At 46.6% G+C, this 23,467-nt stretch overlaps 1 protein-coding gene across 2 annotated transcripts in view; it reads right to left on the reverse strand.

Moving 5' to 3' along the window:
- Nucleotides 1-2,259: 2,259 nt before the first annotated feature.
- nup85 (nucleoporin 85) overlaps nt 2,260-23,467 on the reverse strand; it is a 74,396-nt gene continuing 53,188 nt past the window's right edge. For both annotated transcript variants that reach the window (XM_072483219.1, XM_072483218.1), the window contains 7 exons: nt 18,351-18,416; nt 18,042-18,193; nt 13,429-13,546; nt 6,417-6,517; nt 4,232-4,383; nt 3,174-3,272; nt 2,260-2,520 (listed from right to left, as the gene is read on the reverse strand). In XM_072483219.1, coding sequence (XP_072339320.1) covers nt 2,416-2,520; nt 3,174-3,272; nt 4,232-4,383; nt 6,417-6,517; nt 13,429-13,546; nt 18,042-18,193; nt 18,351-18,416 — 793 coding nt within the window. In that variant the 3' untranslated portion in view covers nt 2,260-2,415. The remainder of the gene's footprint in view (nt 2,521-3,173; nt 3,273-4,231; nt 4,384-6,416; nt 6,518-13,428; nt 13,547-18,041; nt 18,194-18,350; nt 18,417-23,467) is intronic.

Raw genomic sequence — 23,467 nt, forward strand, 5'->3', positions numbered from 1 at the left:
GCCAAGTAATTTTTCAGTGGGGTCAGGGAGGTGTAGTATTGTTCCTGGACTAGTAATCCAGAATCTGGGGACCGTGGTTCAAATTCCACTTAAGCAGGTGTTGGAATGTAAATTCAATAAAACATCTGGAATTAAAAGTCTAATGATGACCATGAATCCATTGTTGATTGTCGTAAAAACCCATCTGGTTCACTACTGATTTGGATATGGAATCAAATGTAATATTTCCAAATTTGCTGATGAAACAAAGCTAGGTGAGAACATGAGTGACAAGGAGGATGTAAAGAGGCTTCAACGTAATTTAGACAAGTCGAGCGAGTGGGAAAATACATGGCAGATGCAGTATAACACGGATAAGTGCACAGTTATCCATTTCAGTAGGAAAAACACAATTGCAGAGTATCATTTAAATGGTGATAGATTGGGAAATGTTGATGTACTAAAGGACCTGGGTCATTGTCACTTAGAGCAAACATGCAAGTGCAGCAAGCAATTAGGAAGGCAAATGGATTTGAGTACAGGAGCAACAATGTCTTTCTGCAGCTGTACAGGGTCTTGGCGAGACCGCACCTGGAGCATTGTATGCACTTTGTCTCCTTCCCTAGAAAATATATACTTGCCCTAGTGGGAGTACAGTGAAGGTTGACCAGATTGATTCCTGGGATGGTAGGATTGAGTCCATTAGTCCTGGATTCACTGGAATTTAGAAGAATGAGAGGGGATCTCATCGAAACATAGAATTCTGATAGATCTGGATGCTATGCTGGTTTTAATGGAATTAGATTTGTATTGGTAAACATTAGAAGTAACGTATAGTTTTAAGTATGTTTAATTTAATGTTTCTGTGCCTGGAAGAGTAAAATTTATACCTAGATTCATGCTGGACCATGGTATCTGCATGTGTGGGGTCGGTTAAGTTTCAACTGCATTTCTATTGTGCTTAAAGAGCGCTACAGTGTGAAGAATATAAAAAAGACATACATCTGAGTGTTGCTTCGCAACTGGGGCTTTTAAATTTTAGTTTAGTTAATTTGCTTGCAGTTGGAAGATAGGTGGTGATAGAGAAGGCAGTTATCACAGCTCTGCTAGAATTAGTTTGTTTAGAAGACTAGAGAGGAAACAGTTCTCAGCTTTGCGAGAAGAAAAGCCACAGGGACAGAGAAAGGAAACTAGAGACAGCATGAGAGAAGCAGAACTGCAACATGCTGGGACATGCCAAGGAAATGGAGCCTGTTTGATTTCCCCAGTACCAAATTTGTTGAGACCACAGGCTGCCCCTATCAGGCTGAGGTGAGCTTCCCTGACTGAATGAACAGGCAGTGATCCCTGCAGATTTGTAACAGTCCAACAGGTCATCAACTTAATTTCCAGTTGCTGCAGTTAATTAAACTCAGGCTAACAACGCAGTCTCTATTGCTGGCTCCAGTAGTCCACCCGCCCCCATGGAGCAAGAATAGATATCAACTGAGATACCAAGGGGTTGATGGTCATACACCCCACCTTCCCAACTTTCCATCCTGGCACTGCACCCTCAATAAGTCAGCACTTTTAGTATCTGCAGGTCAGACCGACAAAATCACTAATTTCTAAATGGTGGACAACCTGCGGCCCATCTGGGTCCTGAGTGCGACCCACAAGACATTTTGTTGACCATTGCCCACGTGCAGGATTGACACATTCACTGATTCTGTTCATGTCGTTTATTTCTTACCAGTATGACTGAAGTGATTTGCACGTAAAACAAGGGCAAGTAAAGTGAGGTGTGTGCTGATTGTACACAACATTGGCTGTGAGAGCCATGCACTCCCTCTGCGTCCAAAGTATAAATATTTTTTTTTTTTAACCATTTTGAATCGATGATAGTTCTATTAAAATATAAATAATTATGCATTTTCTGTAACTCGTTATGAAATTTTCAGCATGTATTTAATATATTTAATCTTATTCACGGGGTCATGGTTAGTAAACAAGCCTGATTTCAAATGTGCAGCCCACGGAGATGGAGGAGGGCCACTCATGCTGTCAACTCACTTGCCTAGGTTACCTATCACTGGATTATAACATTACACACTGGCTCCCTCAAGCTGCAATTCAGCCTTCAGCTAGTCAGAGCAACCAAACAGGAACACAATTGGATAGAAAAACATTTTAATTTGCAATTTCTAGACAAAAAAAGAACCCATGGGGGGAAAACATTTATTTACAACCTGGGCTAGAGGATCGCACGCACGTGAGCCCCGGCTAGAGGGTCGCATGTACGTGAGCCCCGGTTAGAGGATCGCACGCACGTGAGCCCCGGCTAGAGGGTCGCATGTACGTGAGCCCCGGTTAGAGGGTCGCATGTACGCGAGTCCCGGCCAGAGGGTCGTATGTACGTGAGCCCTGGCTAGAGGATGTTGCAATTTCAGTCCTGTTTCAGGATCCATGATGTGTTCCTTCATGGACAATGGCTTTTGCCAGATTCCGGGTGAAAGCCAATCGGAGGAGGCCCAGTTGCGTAGTTGCCACTTCATCCTCACCCTGGAATAGAACAAAAGAACAACTCAAATCAGCTCAGCGAACTCAGAAACAGGTCAGAATTAACCTCGGCCCCATCTCTACCACATCCTCTCCACTTCCTCCCCAGCACCACCACCTCCTCCACTCCCAGCATTTATTTGCCTTGGAGGGAGTGCAGCACTGATTAACCAGGCTTGGCGAAGATAGGTTTCATCAGCTTGGCCTGTAATATGGAACATTAAGTGGCGATCTCATTGAGCTTTTAAATATGATAAAATGGTTGATCAAGAAAAACTAATCTCTTTGGTGGGAGGTAGTAGAACATGGGTGGGGGCGAGGGGTACCTTAAAGATTGTCAGGAAATAATTTTGTCACATCAAGAGGAGTGGAAACCTGAAACTCTATCCCAAAAACTTTTGGGGGGGGTGGGGGTAGTCAATTGAAAATTTCAAGATGCATTTTTGTGAGGTAAGGGTATTAACGGTTGCAGAACCAAGACAAGTAGATGGAGTTATGATACAGACCAGCCATGATCTAATTGAATGCCGACCAAGCTCAGGGTCCTCTGTCTGTTCCTATGTTTGTATCAGTATTAACTCACAGATGCCTCACAGGATGTGTTCACTGCTGGGAAATAATGCACTATCCAGATCAAAACAAGAGTGTCCTCTTACCCCCACAGCTCTCATCTCCCTTTCACTCCCGGTATCATCTGCTGTCACATCCTCAAGGCATTGCATGAGTGCGTACGTCTGCTCTGTGGAAAAGATCACCTGACCAATAGAAACAAAGCAATGAGAAAATGGGTACTAACACACCGATCTCCTCTGGAAAGGAAGACAGCCTTCATCCTGTCACACCCTCACTCCCAGGAGCCAGGGCTCCAGTTTACATGACTCATCCCACAATGGCATGTTGTGCGTTCCGACACCAACACCCAATCGTCCTGCTCGAGGGGCTGAATGGCCTACTCCTGCTCCTTGTTTGTATGTTTATATGCATTAGCACAGAGATACATGTAAAACCCACTCTACACTGTTCCCATCAAACACTCCCATGGCATGCAGAGAGCAGGTTGGATACAGAGTAAAGCTCCCTCTACCCTGCTCAAACATATTAACAATGTTCCTGGGATATTTGGCAACACTGACAAGGCAATATTTGTTACCCCAAGGGCATTAAAAGTCAACAACACAATGTGGTACCAGAATCGCAGTGGATTCCCCCTTTTCCCACCCAACTACACCATGCAATTCCACCCGTCCTCCTACCCTCTCAACAACATCCTGATAACCGAGTACAGACTGGGTAACTCTGTTTCCATCCTTGATGGCACGCAACTCCCCACACAAGAGCTCGGTTAATATAGCTGGTGTTGGGGTGACGGTGAGGACATGTATCCCCTGTTATCTCTTTTTTTTAAATAAATTTAGAGTACCCAATTATTATTTTTTTCCAATTAAGGGGCAATTTAGCGTAGCCAATGCACCCAACCTGCACATCTTTGGGTTGTGGGGGTGAAACCCACGCAGACATGGGAAGAATGTGCAAACTCCACACGAACAGTGAACCAGGACCGGGATTCGAACCCGGGTCCTCAGCGCTGTAGGCAGCAGTGCTAACCACTGTTCCATGTGCCACCTGTATCCCCTGTAATTTCAACTGTTAGATGCCATTTATCAGAGAATGAATAGAATCACTAATACATTCCAATAATGAACAGTAGTCAAACCTCCTTCTGTTCCATCATGGGAAGAGCATCCAGAAGCAGCGTCATCCAGAAAGATCGTGGAGCAATGCGGGCAGTCATCAATGAGAGCAGCAGATTGGCAGCCTTTGCAAACTGCATCTCCCCGTACAGCTTGTGGAATTCACAATACTTCCCTATCAACAAGAAACCACAGATTACACAGCGCAGTAACTGGCCATGCAGCCAAATGGATCCATCAATGTTTATGCTCCATATAATTCTTTTCCTGCCCCTCCTCATCTCCCCTCCCATCAACAGGTCTTTCTATTCCTTTCTCTCTCTCGGGTATACTTAGTTTTTCCTTCAATGCGTCTGTGCTATTTGCCTTATTTACTATGTAGTAATGTGTTCCACATTCTAACCATTCTTTGGGTCAAGATGTTTCTGAATGCCCTATTGGATTGCTAGGCGATCGTTTTATATTTAGAGTCTTTAGTACTGGACTCCCCCAAAAGTGGAGAACTACCCTATCAAACACTTTGGCCTTGGGAGTTGCAGCTTTCAAACGGACAGACCCGCCAAGGGGCCAGGCTCAGAACATCTTAAGATGCAGGAGGCCATTGAATTCAAGCAAACTTAAGGATCATTCAAAACTGATCACAACTCAACTGGCCTCAGCAGACTGTAGGTGGAGCACAAACTGATGGACACTGCAAAGTTGCTGGGCTGAGCCAAACAATGGCAGTGTTACGGAGTCTGCGACAATTGATTGTGTTACTCTGGCCTTGAGAAGCCCACATGGAGATACTGTGGAGCTGGCTACAAGACGAGGTTGAAGAACCTATGTGATGTGGCAACAAAGTCACTCTAAGTTGTCCCCTCCACAAGGAGAACACTTGGAGAAGAAACCAACAAGCCAAAGACATGAAGAAGACACCAGGAAGTATTGGCAAGCAGGTCACCTACTGTCACACTCCTGTTCCATTGCTGGAGGCAAACTGAGTCAGTGGTAGTAAGTGTATATGTATATTTTTTAAGGAACTTGATGTAATTGAAGTATTAGTACTGTGTAATAAGGAAAAATAAATCAGATATTGATTGAACCATTCCAATTTGTGCAGCTGCTTTATTCCCATATCTTGGTTGTAACTATAGTGTCCAGGAACACACAAGACATTTTGGCCTTCAAGAGCAATTGCTCATTCAGCACACTGCTCTACCTCATCTACACTGTCAACCTAAATCATGCCCATGTAAATTTTCATCCTGATCTTTAAATCTCTCTGTCTCATTCTCCCATCACTTCTCTGCTTTCACCTATAGGCCACTGAACTCTCCACTTACCCACATTTGTCCCAACAGCTGCCTGATTCCTTCAACACTCCTCACAAACCTCCATCTATCTCCCTCAACAACCCCCTCAATCCCCACAAATGCTCCCATAAAACCATAAGTCATGGGAGCTGAATTAGGCCATTCGGCCCATCAAGTCTGCTCCACCATTCAATCAGAGCTGATATGTTTCTCATCCCCATTCTCCTGCTGTCTCTCTTCCAAACTTCGCTGCAACTGCTCCCTCCCACAATCCTCTTCATCTCAACTACCCCCTCCCACAAACCTTTCAAACCCACTTGGCCCCTCCCATTAACCTTGCCCCACCCACTGACCTTGCCCTTCCCAGCCAATGGACCGGGTGCATCACTTTTCAGCTGAGGGAGGAGGTCAGTATGTTCACAGGTGAGAAACCAGACATTTACAGCAGACAATCATTTGCTCCAGTCTACTGCCTGTTCGCTAAAGAAATCCCCAATTAATCCCATTGCTGTGCACTCTCCTTAACCCCATATCAATCCCACTGCCCAGCACTTTTCAGAGCCCTGTGTCGATCTTAAATTAATCCCACCTCTTGCACTCTCCATAGCCCCAAATTAATCCCATTGCCCGATACTTTTCATAGCCCTGAATGAATCCAAAAGCAATCCCATTGCTGTACACTCTCTATAGCCATGTATCACTCCCAAATTAATCCCATTGCCCTGCAATTTGCAAAGCCCTCAATCAATGATATAATCAATTAGAGAATATAAAATCATTCAGTGTCTGAGGCATTTTCCAATGTTTTAAATAGACAAAGACGACAGAATACAATACAAGTCATGATAAATATGAACCAACACAATAACGAATACTGGGTATACCAGGAGACTAGAGAATTAGGTCTGCCTACCAAGGAAAGTCAGCCGGTCACTCAGCAGCATAGATGATCCCAAGTTGCTGATCAGGTCAAAATCAGAAAAGCTTCCTTTAACAGAGTAATCCTGAAGTAGCCTGCAAAATGATCCAGTAACTTTATAAACACAGTATCACAGAGAAAATCACTGCAGCAAAGCAGATTCTCTCTCTCTCAACAGACAGTATGAGTAAAATGGATTCCTACTGCACCAGATCAGGGAACAAAGTTGCCCAACATGAATATCTGGGGAAGAATGAGGCACAGGAGTGTCTATAGATGATAAAATACCATAGCTATAATAATAATAATCTTTATTGTCACAAGTAGGCTTACATTAACACTGCAATGAAGTTACTGTCAAAAATCCCCTAGTCGCCACACTCCGGCGCCTGTTCGGGCACACAGAGAGAATTCAGAATGTCCAAATTATCTAACAGCACGTCTTTTGGGACTTGTGGGAGGAAACCTGAGCACCCGGAGGAAACCCACGCAAACACGGGGAGAACGTGCAGAGTCCGCACAGACCCAAGCCGGGAATCGAACCTGGGACCCCGCAGCTGTGAAGCAACAGTGCTAACCAGTATGCTACTGTGCCGCCCTTCTACATATTCTCATGAAATCGAAGACACATTGATTGCCTGGTCCTGGCTGTGTTCGGAGTCTCCAAATAAGAATTCACAGAATCATTACGTTGCAGGAGGCCATTCGACCCATCATGTCTACACTGGCATTAAGTGCCATTCCCCTGCCTTTTCTCCTGTACCCCTGCACATTGTTTCTATTCAAATAATGATATGGCTCTTCCTAAGCAACCCATATTTTTTGAAGTGACGACTAATTCTAGCCCGAATAATTGTTTCTAGAAGCTTCCCCACCAATGATGTTAAACTGACTTGGCTGTAATTGCTGAACTTATCCCACCCTCCTTGCAAATTCCACTGTCACTTCCTTTAATATTCTTGGATGTATTATATCTGGCCCTGGTGTCTCGTCAACTTTAAACACAGACAATCTTTTCAACACTTCCTCATCAATTTTGAACCTTTCTAATGACCGGGTTCCCTTGTCTGTAAAGCACCTACCTCCTTGGTGCCTCAGCCATGCCTCCAGCCTCCATGTGTAAAGTTCCCTACTGGTCCCTCGTCGGCCCGATTCCTCCTTTTACCACCCTTTTGCTAATTAAATGTCTTTAGGATTCCCCTTTATGTTGGCTGCCAGTCTTGTATTATAATCCCTTTTCAATTCTCTAGTGCGCTTTTTCACCTCCCCTCTGAAACTTCTGTATTCCTCTTGGATCTCAACTGTAATCATTACCTGACACCCTTCATAAACACACTTTTTCTTCCTTATCTTAATTTCTATCTCCTTTTTCAACAAGGGAGCTTTGGATTTGTTTGACCTACCTGTCCCTTTTGAGGAAATTTAGCATGACTTTGTCAGAACCATTTTTTTTTTAAAAGTAGCTCTTTTTCCAACAGCCTTTTATTCCAGTCGAACAGGTCCAGTTCTGTTGCTCCATTGAGTAATTATTCTTACTCTGGATTGCCTATTATCTTTTTCTATCAACATACTAAACTGAACACTGCACTAATCACGGTCTCCTAAATGTTCCCCACTGACACTTGGATCTACTTGGCCCATCTAATTTCCATGAACCAGATCCAACAGTGCATCACTTTTTGTTGGACTGGACATATGCGGCTGTAGAAAAGTTTCCTGAACATAACCTGGGAATGTTTGCTTCCCTCCGCCTTTTAGACTACCACTGTCCAGTTTACATTGAATAATTAAAGTCCCCCATTATAGCTATTCTAATGTTTACATCTCTTTTTTTTTTAAATTTAGAGTGCCCAATTTATGTTTTCCAATTAAGGGGTAATTTAGCGTAGCCAATCCACCTACCCTGCACATCTTTGGGTTGTGGGAGCGAGATCCAGGCAGACACAGGGAGAATATGCAACTTCCACACGGATAGTGACCCAGAGCCGGTATCGAACTTGAGACCTCGGCGCCGTGAGGCAGCAGTGCTAACCACTGCGCCGCCCTATGTTTACATCTCTATGTAATTTCCCTGCAGACTTGTTTTTCTACATCCTTCTCCCTAGTTGGTGTTATATAGACAACACTGAGCAATGTAACTGCACCCTTTTTGTTCCTTAGCTCAGCAAAATTGATTCTGTCCTTGAACCCACTGGGACATCCTTACTCCAGCACGACAATGCTCTCCCGAACCAATCCAACCCCTCCTCCCTCCCCCGCCCCCCGTTCTCCCTGACTAAGTACACTGAGTCCATGGTGGCATCATCCGTCGGTACTGACCCCAATATGTAGGAATCACAGATTCACGAGGCAGGGATAGATGCGACGTATAGGCGTTGGTAGAGGGAAGGGGTGGAGCATGTGCCAAGGAGGAGTGAGTTTGGATATATGCAGATGCAGGAGTTTGTGCGGAAAGAGCGACTCTCGTTCCCTCACAGAGCATACCTTGTTGGATAGGTTGTTAACACAGGAAGAGCTGGTGGGTGGGGAAATTGCAGACATTTACATGTGGTTAGTGGATATGGAGAAGGTGCAAATTGAGGAGATAAAGCGGAAATAGGAAGAAGAGCTGGGAGTGGAATTGGGATGGGTTCCTGGAGTGAAATTACGCACCAGGTGAATGCGACATCATCCTGTGCTAGGATGAGCTTGGTACAGTTTAAAGTGGTGCACAGGGCTCGTATGAGCAGGTGCTTCCCAGAGGTAGAGGATAAATGAGAGAGATGTGGAGGAGGGTCCTGCAAACCATGTCCATATGTTTTGGTCATGTCCGAGATTAGTGGGCTTTTGGACCTCGATTTTTGAGGTACTTTCGGAGATAGTGAGGATGTTGCCGTGCCCACTGGTGGCGATCTTCGGAGTTACAGGAAGGGGAGGGGAACCACGTGGCGGCCATTGCCATTCTGATTGCCTGGCAATTCTATTGGGGTGGAGAACGGTGGAGCCACCGAGGGTGTTAGCGTTGTTGGGGGATATGGCGGAGTTTCTTAAGTTGGACAAAATTAAGTTTGCTTTTAAGAGGGTCAGAGGAGGGTTTTTTCGAAGGATGTAGGATGTTCTTGTCCCTATTCAAGGATTTGTTTGTCGCCAGCGGGTATGGGGAGAGGTTTGAGTGGAGAGAAAAAGCGAGAAAATGGCAAACTGTCTGGATTGTGTTATGTTTTTGAAAGACTGAGATTTGTGTACTTTGGCTTTGAATAAAAATACATATTATACTCTGTGCATTCACACACATACACAGTAACCCTGATTTAGGCCTCATTACTTTCTCCCTTACTCCATCTTCACCTATTAACTTACTCGGGCTATCTGTCCCTCCCAGTATTTTGTGCACTCTGATATTCATCTCTAATATTTTATCTTGGTTCCCACACGCCTGCTGAAGTAGTTTAAAGCATGAGCAAAATGTCCCACAAAGAACTCCGTCCCAGCTCTGTTCAGATGCAACCCACCTAACTGTACAGGTGCCATCTCCCCAGAGCCAGTCCTAGAGTCCCAGAAGCTGAAACCCTTCTTCCTTACCATCTTTTCAGCCATGCATTCACCTGCCTTATGCTTCTATTTCTGTACTCACTTGCACATAGCTCTGGGATTAATCCGGAGATTACTATATTTGACGTCCTGCTTGCTAATGTTCTGCCTATCTCCCTAAATTCTGACTACAGGATTCCATCCCCCTTTCTATCCAATTATTGGTACCAATGTGGACCACAACCTCGGACTATTTACCCTCTTCCCAGAAGAATGTCCTGCAGCTGCTCTCTGTCATCCTTGGCCCAAACACCAGGGGACAACATACGATCCTAGAGTCACATATACGGCCACAGAAACACCCGTTTGTTCCCCTAGCTAATGAACCCGATCACTACTGCTCTTTTTTCTTCCCCCCCTCCTGTACAGCCGAGCGACTTGTGGTGCTGCAAATTTGGCTCTGACTGCACTCCTCTGAGGAATCGGTGCCCTCACCAGCTTCCAAAACAGAAACCTGATGTCAGCTGGACCCCAGGGGACTTCTGTAATACATGCCTAGTTCTCTTGGACTGTCTGGTACTCACCCACTCCCCCTCTGCCTCCAGGCTCCTTTGCTGTGGTGTGATCGCCTCTTTGAATGTGTTATCCACGTAGCTCTCAGTCTAGTGGATGCGCGACAGTGACTCCAGCCACTGCTCGAGCTCTGAAACCCAGACTTCAAGTTTCTGCAGCTGGCAAATTTCCTGCACATATGGTCATCTACGACACTGGTAGTGTCCCATGACTTCCTACATATTATAGGCAACACATTCCACATGAACGAGCTACCCTGCCATGTCTTAACTTTACTTCCCTTAGTAATTCCACTCCCTCAACACCAACATTTCTAATTTGGAGCACCAACATTTACTAAATATATCAAATCAAAAGTAGTCAACCTACTGTTGAAGGAGTAATAGGATCATTGGACTTAGGAAGAGGAGTAGGCCATTTGGCCCTTTGGGCCTGCTCTGCCAATCGTTAAGATCACTACTGATCTGATTGTGGCCTCAACTCCACTTTCCTCTCTTAATCCTCAGCCCCCTTGTCGATCAAAAATCTAATTCAGGCTTGAATAAGTTCAATAACCCGTCTGCCACTGCTTTCTAGGAAAGAGAATTCCACAGAGTAACAACCCTCAGAGAAAACAATGTCTTCTCATCTCAGTCTTAAAACGGAGACCACTTATTCTTAAACTGTGTCCCTTAGTTCTTGTCTCCCACACAAGAGGAAAAATCCTTCCATCCTCCCAGTATTCAACCCTATCAAGTCCCCTCAAATCTTGTATGTTTCATTCTTCTAAACGGCAGTGGATACTGGCCCAACCTGTTCAACCTGCCTTCACAAGATAAACCCTTCGTCCCAAGAATGAGTCGAGTGAACTTTCTCTGAACTGCTTCTAATGTGTCGTCCCCCCGCATTTGCTATTTTCCAATTTGCTGGGACCCTTCCAGAATCTAAAGAATTTTGGAAGATTTTAACCAATGCCTCTACCATCTCTTCAACCACTTCCTTTTAAGGCCCGTGGGTGCAGGCCATCAGGTCCTGGGGACTGATCAGTCTTTAGGTCTAATAGCTTTCCCAGCATCTTTTCCCTGGTGATGATGATTGCTTTAAGTTCCTCCCTCCATTTCACCTCTTGAGTTTCAAGTGTCGTTGGGAAGTTTTCCAATTCTTCTACAGTGATGATGGACACAAAATGCCTATTCAACACTTCTGCCATTTCCTCATTCTCCGTTATTAATTTCCCAGTCTCTCTACAGAGGACCACAATTCATTTTAGATACTCTTTTCCTTTTTAACAAATGTAGAAACTCTTACTGTTTTTATATTGCTAACTAGATTCTTTCTCCTCTTTATTATTTGCCAGTTTCTGCTGGATCTCAAAATCTGCCAATCCTCTGACCCACCACCAATATTCGCAGAGTTGCAGTGTTTCTATCATTTTGATACCATCCTTAACTTCCTTATTTCGCCAGGATGATAAATCCTCCTCAAAGTATCTTTCTTTCTCACTGTGAAAAATCTTTGTTGAGATATTAATATATCTTTAAAGGGGCAGCACGTGGCACAGTGGTTAACACTGCTGTCTCACGGCGCTGAGGACCCGGGTTCGAATCCCAGCCCTGGGTCACTGTCCATGTGGAGTTTGCACATTCTCCCCGTGTCTGCGTGGGTTTCACCCCCACAACCCAAAGATGTGCAGGTTAGGTGGATTGGCCATGCTTGCCCCTTATTTGGAAAAAGAAATAATGGGGTACTCTAAATTTTTATTTTTTAAAAAATATATCTTTAAAAGTCTGCCACTGCTTTTCTACTTTCCTATATTTTAACCTAGCTACCCTTCACTGTAGCCCGCGGTCTTCATACCCTTATTTATTTATTCTTTTTAAAAAATAAATTTAAAGTATCCAATTCCTTTTTCCAACTAAGAGGCAATTTAGCGTGACCAATCCACCTACGCTGCACATCTTTTTGGGTTGTGGGGGTGAGAGCCACACAGACACAGGGAGAATGTGCAAACTCCACACGGGCAGTGACCCAGGGCCGGGATCGAACCCGGCTCCGTGAAGCAGCAATGCTAACCACTGCGCCACCATGCCGCCCAGATCGAAGTACTCCTGAGCCAAATGGCTCACCCAACAGCACAGTTACACATTCAGGAGCTCAATCCCCAATCATCATATGGCAGAGAGCAGCAGTGTCAGTTCACCCTACCCTTAGGAATAACTGAACTTAAACCAGCACTAAAACCACAAATTGCCAAACTTAGAAACTGCAGGCTCCTGCTAAAAGATCACTTCAAACCACTGAGATAAAGATCAAGAATAGAGCTTTCCCCGTCACTTCTCAGCCTTTTGGCTAATATGAGCGTGAGGTCCGGTGTAATGTCTGGATCTGGTATGTGTCTCTTGTGGGGACCATGAATTGGATTCAATTTGAATTGGTTTTTGGAGCAGGCAAGGAGCTGGATTAGGGGTCTGCCCCTGTCCACACTCTGAGCTCTGGCTTTGTAACTCTGATAAAATAATTTTAAAAAGGAATAGAGCTTCTCCCAACTGGCCCAGTTGGTAAAGGCAATGTTTCATGTTCACTTACTGCAACTGGCCTTAGTGGCACACTAGTTGCAGGTGAAGATCTTTCTAGACTGCCACCCCCAATCATCTTTAACAAATTGTGCTGCACAGTGTATGCACATGAATATCAAGTAGCACAAGATCCAGCTTGATGACCAAACAGTCTGCCAATATTTTGGCAAACTCTCAGAGAATCACTGGCACTTTGTGAAGCCTCCCAATATTAAACAGTCTGCAAATATTTACTGTCTAGCGTTACTTGGGAAAGTACCAGTTGGACATAGGCAACCTTGAGCTCCTTCAGGAGTGAGCAAACTTGAAAATGCAGATAGGATGAGGCTGTCAGATTGCTGCCAGTCTGTTTCATAAGAGATACGGACCTATCCGAGATGAGGGTTGCGAAGAACGAGTCTTTTGCTCGAACGCTCCAGGATAACGCTGATCCCAGCCGGTTGTTACGCATAGCTTTCATTGCCATGATTTTACAGATGCTCCTCACTGCAGGAAGATAGACACAGAAGATAAACATTACATAACAAACTTAAAAATGTCAGTATGTGAAGCAAGCGACAATCTACTAACTTGAGAGGGGAGCTGGTGGAGGAAGGAAACACGGTAGGGTACTCATATTGACAGTTTGTGACCAGCAGCCCCACTGTACTTACAAATGACTGAGCTGAAGGAGTAGAAAGCTAGATATCCAAGTTTATTCATGACACCAAGTTAGGCGGCATAGTAAACATTAAAAGCCAGGGGAATCAAAGCCAGGGACCGACCCTTGACGGGGGAGATGGAGAATATGATGAATCAATAAAAGAGGCTGTATGATGCCTGGTGAATTACATGAGTGAGAATTAGGTCAAATACAATTAGAGGGTAAGTGAGAGGAAAATAAGGCAGATAATATGAGGACAGAATGGCAGTTAACATAAAGGGGGCACAGCGTTTCGGACATATATAGAGAGCTTATGGGGTCGGAGGAGACGCAGACCGAGGAGCTAAAGCAAAAGTGGGAGGAGGAGCTGGGAGGGAGAGACAGAAAAGGTCTTTTGGGCGGACGGGTGGAGTAGGGTCAACGCGACCGCAACATGTGCCAGGCTCAGCCTGATCCAATTTAAGGTCATTCACCGGGCACACATGACAGTGGCCCGGATGAGCAGATTCTTCAGTGTGGAGGATAAGTGTGCGAGGTGTGCGGGGGGGGGGGGGCAGCCAACCATGTCCACATATTCTGGGCATGTCCAAAACTGAGGGGATTTTGGCAGGGGTTTGCCGATGCCATGTCCAAGGTATTAAATACGAGGGTGGCAATGAGACCAGAGGTGGCGATTTTCGGGGTGTCGCAGGATTCAGGAGGAGAAAGAGGCAGATGTTCTGGCCTTTGCTTCCCTGGTAGCCCAGAGGCGGATATTATTAGCATGGAGGGACTCGAAGCCCCCAAAATCGGAGACCTGACTATCTGACATGGCTAGCTTCCTCTGCCTAGAGAAAATTCAGTTCGCCATGAGAGGGTCTCTGTTAGGTTTTGCCCGGCGGTGGCAACCATTCGTTGACTTCTTCACAGAGAAGGGGGGGGGGTTAGGCTAGCGTAGATTAGGGGGGTAAGTAATGGTGGGACCTGTGCGAGAGAGAGGTGGTATTTGCACTATGTTAATATTTTCCTCGTTATGTGCATTGTTGATTTTGTTGCTGTTTCAATGCCAAAGAAATACCTCAATAAAATGTTTATTAAAAAAAACATAAAGGGGGCACAAAAATCTTCTATGGGCATGTAGATCAGATATTTTCAAAGTGGGGGTCGCAACCCGCAGGTGGGTGTCGGGAGGGTCGCGGAGCCAGCCATCGCGGCGTTCCCGATCAAGGGAATTCACGCGCAACAGCCGCAGCAGCCAGCTTTTAACAATACTGGCTGTGAGCGGCTTTGAAAACGGCGATCGCGACCAGCTATAAAAATACGGGCGCACTGCGCGTGCGTGTCCGCTCATCAGTGTGAATGTGGCATGGGAGTGATGGAACCTGAACTCGGGATCAAAGTGCGATCGCGACATGGCGGCGACTGACTGCATGGTGATCACCGATAACGAACTAGGCTATGGCCTCGATCTGTTTTGCATCCCTAAACATTACTGTACTGATCTGGAGATACTGATTCCTCATGGTTTAATCATGGACAGAACTGAACGTTTGGCAAGGGATATAATGAAAGCCATGGGAAATCATCACATCGTCGCCCTTTGCTTCCTGAAGGGTGGCTATAAGTTTTTTGCTGACCTTTTAGACTACATTAAAACATTGAATCGAAACAGTGACCAGTCAATCCCAATGACGGTGGACTTCATCCGCTTGAAGAGTTACTGTAATGATCAGTCAACAGGGGAGTTACTCAAGAGTTTACGAGCTGAGGTAGGAAATCCACGCTCTCCTCCTGTGAACCTGATGGGAGTGAGATCATGAAGATCAAGCAGGCTCACCTCTCGCATTAAAGGTAAGAGAAAATGGTGGGTCACGAATGTCGTCTTGCATGGGTCATTAAGGTTGGCCGGTGTGGGTCGCGAAGGTCGACCAGTGTGGGCCGCGAAGGTCGGCCGGTTGGTAAAAATGGGTCCCGGGAAAAAAAAATTGAAAAACACTGATGGAGATAGTATGTGGGTAGTAAGAGGTGAAGGGGGCTAACTGATGCAGGACAAGGCTACAATACTTAATGAGTATTCTGTCTCGGTGTTTACTAAGGAAGAGGATGCTGACAAAATATCCTTAGATGTGGAGATGCTGCCAAGGTTAGTGGTTGGCCAGAAGGTTGGGAAATGTTTAGAAACCAGCAAAAGATGATTAAAAAAAATAAAGAGGGAAATATTAAGAGTATGAGAGAAAATGAGCAAATATAAAAACAGATAATAAATGCTTTAACAAGGAAAAGAGTTCCTTAAAGTAAGCATTGGTCCCTAGTGGATGAGACTGGGAATTGATCATGGGAGACAAAGAAATGGTAGAGACTTTGAACAAATATTTTACATCTGTCTTCATAGAAAGAGTATAAAAGTGGAGACGTCTCGCTACAACTGTAAAGGTATTGGTGAGACCACACCAAGGTATTTATGCAGTTTTGGTCTCCTTACTTAAGGAGGGATATAATTGCATTCAGGGAAGGTTCACGGGGCCGATTGTTGGGATGAGGAAAGATTGAGCAGGTTGGGTCTGTACTCATTGGAGTTCAGAAGAACGAGATGATCTTTTCGAAACATATAAGATTCTTAATAGGCCTGACTGGGTAGATGCTGGGAGGATGTTTCTTATCATGGGGGAAACTAGAACTGGGGGACACAATTTAAAAGTAAAGGGTCTTCCATTTAAGACAGATGAGGAGAACGTTATCCCAGCATCATTAGTCTTTGGCTGGGTACACCGGCGAGCAGTGGAAATTGGGTTATTGAAGATGTTCAAGGCTGAGTTAGGCAGATTTTGAGTCTACATAGGGAATCAAAGGATATGGGTTGGGTGGGGGGGACAGGCAAGAAAGTGGATATACAGCCATGATTAAATGAGCTGTAATATGCTTTTATTACAAACTATTCTGGAATTATATTTTTCATGCCAAATTAACATGATACATTCATATTTTTGTGGACACTTGATTATCCGAAGCTTGTGCGTATTATTCCGTTTAACATCTTAAATGTTATATGCAGGGCATGTGATGGTGGAAGAAGATATTTTAAGATCTGGGTGGGCACACGGGAGGTTTCATAAACTGCTGGTATGAATATATTATGTAGGCGATATCACCATGGAGCTCAGAAACTTGATGAAAGTGGTTTGCGGGGGCAGTTATCATTGTGGGCAGCAGCATTTGGTCTACATTAATACAGTGTCTTTCATATTCCCAGGATGTCCCAAAGCACTTCGCAATCAACAAGGTACTTTTTTGTTGAAGTGTAGTCACTTTTTTAAAAAGTTTTTAAAGTTTAGAGTACCCAATTCTTTTGTTCCAGTTAAGGGGCAATTTAGTGTGGTCAATCCACCTACCCTGCACATCTTTGGGTTGTGGGGGCGAGACCCACGCAGACACGGGGAGAATGTGCAAACGCCACACGTACAGTGACCCGGGGCCGGGGTCAAACCCGGGTCCTCGGCGCCGTGAGGCTGCAGTGCTAACCACTGCACCATCGTGCCGCCTTGAAGTGTAGTCACTTTTGTAATGTAGGAAATACAGCAGCTAAGTTGGGCACAGCCAGCTCTCACAAACAGCAGTGAAATAAATGACTAGATAATTGAGGGATGCAGGATGAGCAATAAATGACCCAGCAGGAGAACTCACTGCACTTTTTCAAAACAGTGTCACGGGCTCTTTTCCACCCTCCTGAGTGCAGCCAGACCCTCAGTTTAATGTTCTTAACCAAAGATTGGCACTCTTGACAATGCACCCTCTGTACCATATTGGACTGTCAGTTTGGATTCTCCGTTCAAACCTCTGCAATGGGATTTGAGCACTCGAGTCCATAGCCTTCTGACCCGAGGTGAGAATGCCACCAACTGTCAGAACGAGAGATGCCAGAGTCTCAGTGAGCAGGGAAGGATGTAACAAGAACTGGGAGCATAGATGGTGAAAGTGTACATTGTGGGGTACAGGAGCATCAGGGGCTGTATGGATCCAGTGAAGTGAAATCGAGTAGTAGTAGTAAGGAGGCTGTGGAACACTGGGAAAAGAGAGCAGGTTGTTGTTGGCAAAAGAGACTTATTGTGGGGAGAGGGGTGGAAAATAGTGGGTGGAGAGTGGGGGTTGGGGCTGACTGAGCACTGACCAGGAGGGGAGATGGTAGGGTTGGGTAGAGGAGGGCAGGAGGACGAATGTGTTTCTCAAATGCTGCCCTGAAGAACCTGTGTGATCTGGGAGCAGTCAGGGTGCCCAAAGTGTGAACCTTCACAAACGCACAACGCACAGCCACATCCCCCCACCACCGCGCACAATTCTGATTGTAAATAAGCAGCTTTTCACCTTGCTCTTTCATCTGTCGCTTTTCACATATTCTCAACACCTTCAGTGCCTTCCGTTCAGTGTTCAGAGGTATGCGCTCAATATAAAGCTCCAGGTAAACGCGACCAAACTGTGGACAGTGGTCAAAGTAGTCCACGGCCAACTGCCAGAGGCTGAAATCATTCAACAGAAGAGGCACAACATTAGCCCACGAAGGACAGCACGGAGAATCTCTACAGCAACCTTTAATAACAAAGCACGCTGGTATATAGTCAGCATGGTTCAGATATTGTGTCGTCTTACTGAAACTAAAACACTGCAGTGACCTACCTCTCATGGTTGAAGAGCCCAGAGGCATATTCCAGAATGAGAAATTCACGAAGATTTGAACCAAAACTGTAACAAGAAAAACACGACAAAAATATAACAAACTCCAAAACCTTAATCTAACCTGTGAAACTTTATTATAATCTTGAATATCAAACCGTAGAAATGCAATCCAACTGCCTCTGAGTGAATGTTATGGGCAAAATCTATTCTATTCACACTCCTCCATTAGGTCCTCATTTCCTTTTTTTTTTTTTTAAATATTTTATTGAAAATTTTTGGTCAACCATCACAGTACATTGTGTATCCTTTACACAATAATATAACAGTATAAATAACAATGACCTGTTTTATAAACAAAGAATAAATAATATATAACAAAAACGAAATCTAAAACTAAATGGCAACTGCCTTGTCTCAGATAAACACTCTCCAAAAATATGGTTTAACAATCCAATATACAATTATTTATAGCAACGACCTATACATATTATACATATATATTAATAACCCTGAGACTCCTTCTGGTTCACCCCCCCCCCCCCCCCCCCCCGGGCTGCTGCTGCTGCCTTCTTCTTTTCCATTCCCTCTATCTTTCTGTGAGGTATTCGACGAACGGTTGCCGCCGCCTGGTGAACCATTGAGCCGATCCCCTTAGGACGAACTTAATCCGTTCCAGCTTTATAAACCCTGCCATGTCATTTATCCAGGTCTCCACCCCCGGGGGCTTGGCTTCATTCCACATCAACAGTATCCTGCGCCGGGCTACTAGGGACGCAAAGGCCAAAACATCGGCCTCTCTCGCCTCCTGCACTCCCGGCTCTTGTGCAACCCCAAATATAGCCAACCCCCAGCTTGGTTCGACCTGGACCCCCACTACTTTCGAAAGCACCTTTGTCACCCCCACCCAGAGCCCCTGTAGTGCCGGACATGACCAGAACATGTGGGTGTGATTCGCTGGGCTTCTCGAGCATCTCGCACACCTATCCTCCACCCCAAAAAATTTACTGAGCCATGCTCCAGTCATATGCGCCCTGTGTAACACCTTAAATTGAATCAGGCTTAGCCTGGCACACGAGGACGATGAGTTTCCCCTACTTAGGGCATCCGCCCACAGCCCCTCCTCAATCTCCTCCCCCAGCTCTTCTTCCCATTTCCCTTTCAGCTCATCTACCACAATCTCCCCCTCGTCCCTCATTTCCCTATATATATCTGACACCTTACCGTCCCCCACCCATGTCTTTGAGATTACTCTGTCCTGCACCTCATGCGTCGGGAGCTGCGGGAATTCCCTCACCTGCTGCCTCGCAAAAGCCCTCAGTTGCATATACCGGAATGCATTCCCTTGGGGCAACCCATATTTCTCGGTCAGCGCTCCCAGACTTGCGAACTTCCCATCCACAAACAGATCTTTCAGTTGCGTTACTCCTGCTCTTTGCCATATTCCAAATCCCCCATCCATTCTCCCCGGGGCAAACCTATGTTTGTTTCTTATCGGGGACCCCACCAAGGCGCCCATCTTTCCCCTATGCCGTCTCCACTGTCCCCAAATTTTCAAAGTCGCCACCACCACCGGGCTTGTGGTGTATTTCTTCGGTGAGACGGCAATGGGGCCGTCACCACAGCTTGTAGGCTAGTCCCCCTACAGGACGCCCTCTCCAATCTCTTCCACGCTGCTCCCTCCTCTTCCCCCATCCACTTATTCACCATTGAGATATTGGCGGCCCAGTAGTACTCACTTAGGCTCGGGAGTGCCAGCCCTCCCCTATCCCTACTACGCTGTGAGAATCCCTTCCTCACTCTCGGGGTCTTCCCGGCCCACACAAAACTCATAATACTCTTTTCGATCCTTTTGAAAAAAGCCTTCGTGATCACCACCGGGAGGCACTGAAACACAAAGAGGAATCTCGGGAGGACTACCATTTTAACTGCCTGCACCCTCCCTGCCAGTGACAGGGATACCATGTCCCATCTCTTGAAGTCCTCCTCCATTTGTTCCACCAATCGCGTTAAATTTAACCTATGCAATGTACCCCAATTCTTGGCTATCTGGATCCCCAAGTAACGAAAGTCCCTTGTTACCTTCCTCAGCGGAAAGTCCTCTATTTCTCTGCTCTGCTCCCCTGGATGCACCACAAACAACTCACTTTTCCCCATGTTTAGTTTATATCCTGAGAATTCTCCAAACTCCCGAAGTGTCCGCATTATCTCTGGCATCCCCTCCGCCGGGTCCGCTACATATAACAACAAATCATCCGCATACAGAGATACCCGGTGTTCTTCTCCTCCTCTAAGTACTCCCCTCCACTTCTTGGAACCCCTCAATGCTATTGCCAGGGGCTCAATCGCCAGTGCAAACAGTAATGGGGACAGAGGGCATCCCTGCCTTGTCCCTCTATGGAGCCGAAAGTATGCAGATCCCCGTCCATTCGTGACCACGCTCGCCACTGGGGCCCTATACAACAGCTGCACCCATCCAACATACTCATCTCCAAAACCAAATCTCCTCAGCACCTCCCACAAATAATCCCACTCCACTCTATCAAATGCTTTCTCGGCATCCATCGCCACCACTATCTCCGCTTCCCCCTCTGGTGGGGGCATCATCATTACCCCTAGCAGCCTCCGTATATTCGTATTCAGCTGTCTCCCCTTCACAAACCCAGTTTGGTCCTCATGGACCACCCTCGGGACACAATCCTCTATCCTCATTGCCATTACCTTGGCCAGAATCTTAGCGTCTACATTTAGGAGGGAAATAGGTCTATAGGACCCGCATTGCAGCGGGTCTTTTTCCTTCTTTAGGAGAAGCGATATCGTTGCCTCAGACATAGTCGGGGGCAGCTGTCCCCTTTCCTTTGCCTCATTAAAGGTCCTCATCAGTAGCGGGGCGAGCAAGTCCACATATTTCCTGTAAAATTCAACTGGGAATCCATCCGGTCCCGGAGCCTTCCCCGCCTGCATGCTCCTAATTCCTTTCACTACTTCCTCTATTTCAATCTGTGCTCCCAGTCCCACCCTTTCCTGCTCCTCCACCTTGGGAAATTCCAGCCGGTCCAGAAAGCCCATTATTCTCTCCCTCCCATCCGGGGGTTGAGCTTCGTATAATTTTTTATAAAATGCCTTGAACACTCCATTCACTCTCTCCGCTCCCCGCTCCATCTCTCCTTCCTCATCCCTCACTCCCCCTATTTCCCTCGCTGCTCCCCTTTACCTCAATTGGTGGGCCAGCAACCTGCTCGCCTTCTCCCCATATTCGTACTGTACACCCTGTGCCTTCCTCCACTGTGCCTCTGCAGTACCCGTTGTCAGCAAGTCAAATTCTACGTGTAGCCTTTGCCTTTCCCTGTACAGTCCCTCCTCCGGTGCCTCCGCATATTGCCTGTCCACCCTCAGAAGTTCTTGCAGCAACCGCTCCCGTTCCCTACTCTCCTGCTTTCCTTTATGTGCCCTTATTGATATCAGCTCCCCTCTAACCACTGCCTTCAGCGCCTCCCAGACCACTCCCACCTGGACCTCCCCATTGTCATTGAGTTCCAAGTACTTTTCAATGCACCCCCTCACCCTTAGACACACACCCTCATCTGCCATTAGTCCCATGTCCATTCTCCAGGGTGGGCGCCCTTCTGTTTCCTCCCCTATCTCTAAGTCCACCCAATGTGGAGCGTGATCCGAAATGGCTATAGCCGTATACTCCGTTCCCCTCACCTTCGGGATCAACGCCCTTCCCAAAACAAAAAAGTCTATTCGCGAATAGACTTTGTGGACATAGGAGAAAAACGAAAACTCCTTACTCCTAGGTCTGCTAAATCTCCACGGGTCTACTCCTCCCATCTGCTCCATAAAATCTTTAAGCACCTTGGCTGCTGCCGGCCTCCTTCCAGTCCTGGACCTCGACCTGTCCAACCCTGGTTCCAACACCGTATTGAAATCTCCCCCATTACCAACTTTCCCACCTCTAGGTCCGGGATGCGTCCTAGCATACGCCTCATAAAATTGGCATCATCCCAGTTCGGGGCATATACGTTTACCAAAACCACCGTCTCCCCCTGTAGTTTGCCACTCACCATCACGTATCTGCCCCCGCTATCCGCCACTATAGTCTTTGCCTCAAACATTACCCGCTTCCCCACTAATATAGCCACCCCCCTGTTTTTCGCATCTAGCCCCGAATGGAACACCTGCCCCACCCAACCTTTGCGTAGTCTCACCTGGTCTATCAGTTTCAAGTGCGTTTCCTGTAACATAACCACGTCTGCCTTAAGTTTCCTAAGGTGTGCGAGTACCCGTGCCCTCTTTATCGGCCCGTTCAGCCCTCTCACGTTCCACGTGATCAGCCGGGTTGGGGGGCTTTTTACCCCCCCCCCCCCCCCACCCCCCTTGTCGATTAGCCACCCCCCTTTTTTCCAGCTCCTCACCCGGTTCCCACACAGCTGTGTCCCCCCCAGGCGGTGCCCCCCCCGCCCATCCCACCCCATACCAGCTCCCCCCTCTCCCCAGCAGCAGCAGCCCAATAATTCCCCCCTCCCACCCCCCCGCTAGATCCCCCACTAGCGTAGTTACACCCCCCATGTTGCTCCCAGAAGTCAGCAAACTCTGGCCGACCTCGGCTTCCCCCAGTGACCTCGGCTCGCACCGTGCGATGCCCCTCCTTCCTGCTTTCCTGTTCCCGCCATGATTATCATAGCGCGGGAACCGAGCCCGTGCTTCCCCCTTGGCCCCGCCCCCAATGGCCAACGCCCCATCTCTTCCACCTCCTTTCCTCCCCCCACCACCTCCTGTGGAAGAGAGAAAAGTTACCACATCGCAGGATTAATAACATAAAACTCCTCTTTCCCCCCTTCTTCGCCCCCCATACTCGCCCCACCACTTTGTTTCAAACGTTCTTTTTTTTGATAACCCGCTCATTCCAATTTTTCTTCCACGATACAAGTCCACGCCTCATCCGCCGTCTCAAAGTAGTGGTGCCTCCCTTGATATGTGACCCACAGTCTTGCCGGTTGCAGCATTCCGAATTTTATCTTCTTTTTGTGAAGCACTGCCTTGGCCCGATTAAAGCTCGCCCTCCTTCTCGCCACCTCCGCACTCCAGTCTTGGTATACGCGGATCACCGCGTTCTC

The sequence above is a fragment of the Scyliorhinus torazame genome, chromosome 18 (genome assembly GCF_047496885.1).
Source record: "Scyliorhinus torazame isolate Kashiwa2021f chromosome 18, sScyTor2.1, whole genome shotgun sequence".
NCBI lineage: Eukaryota > Metazoa > Chordata > Chondrichthyes > Carcharhiniformes > Scyliorhinidae > Scyliorhinus > Scyliorhinus torazame.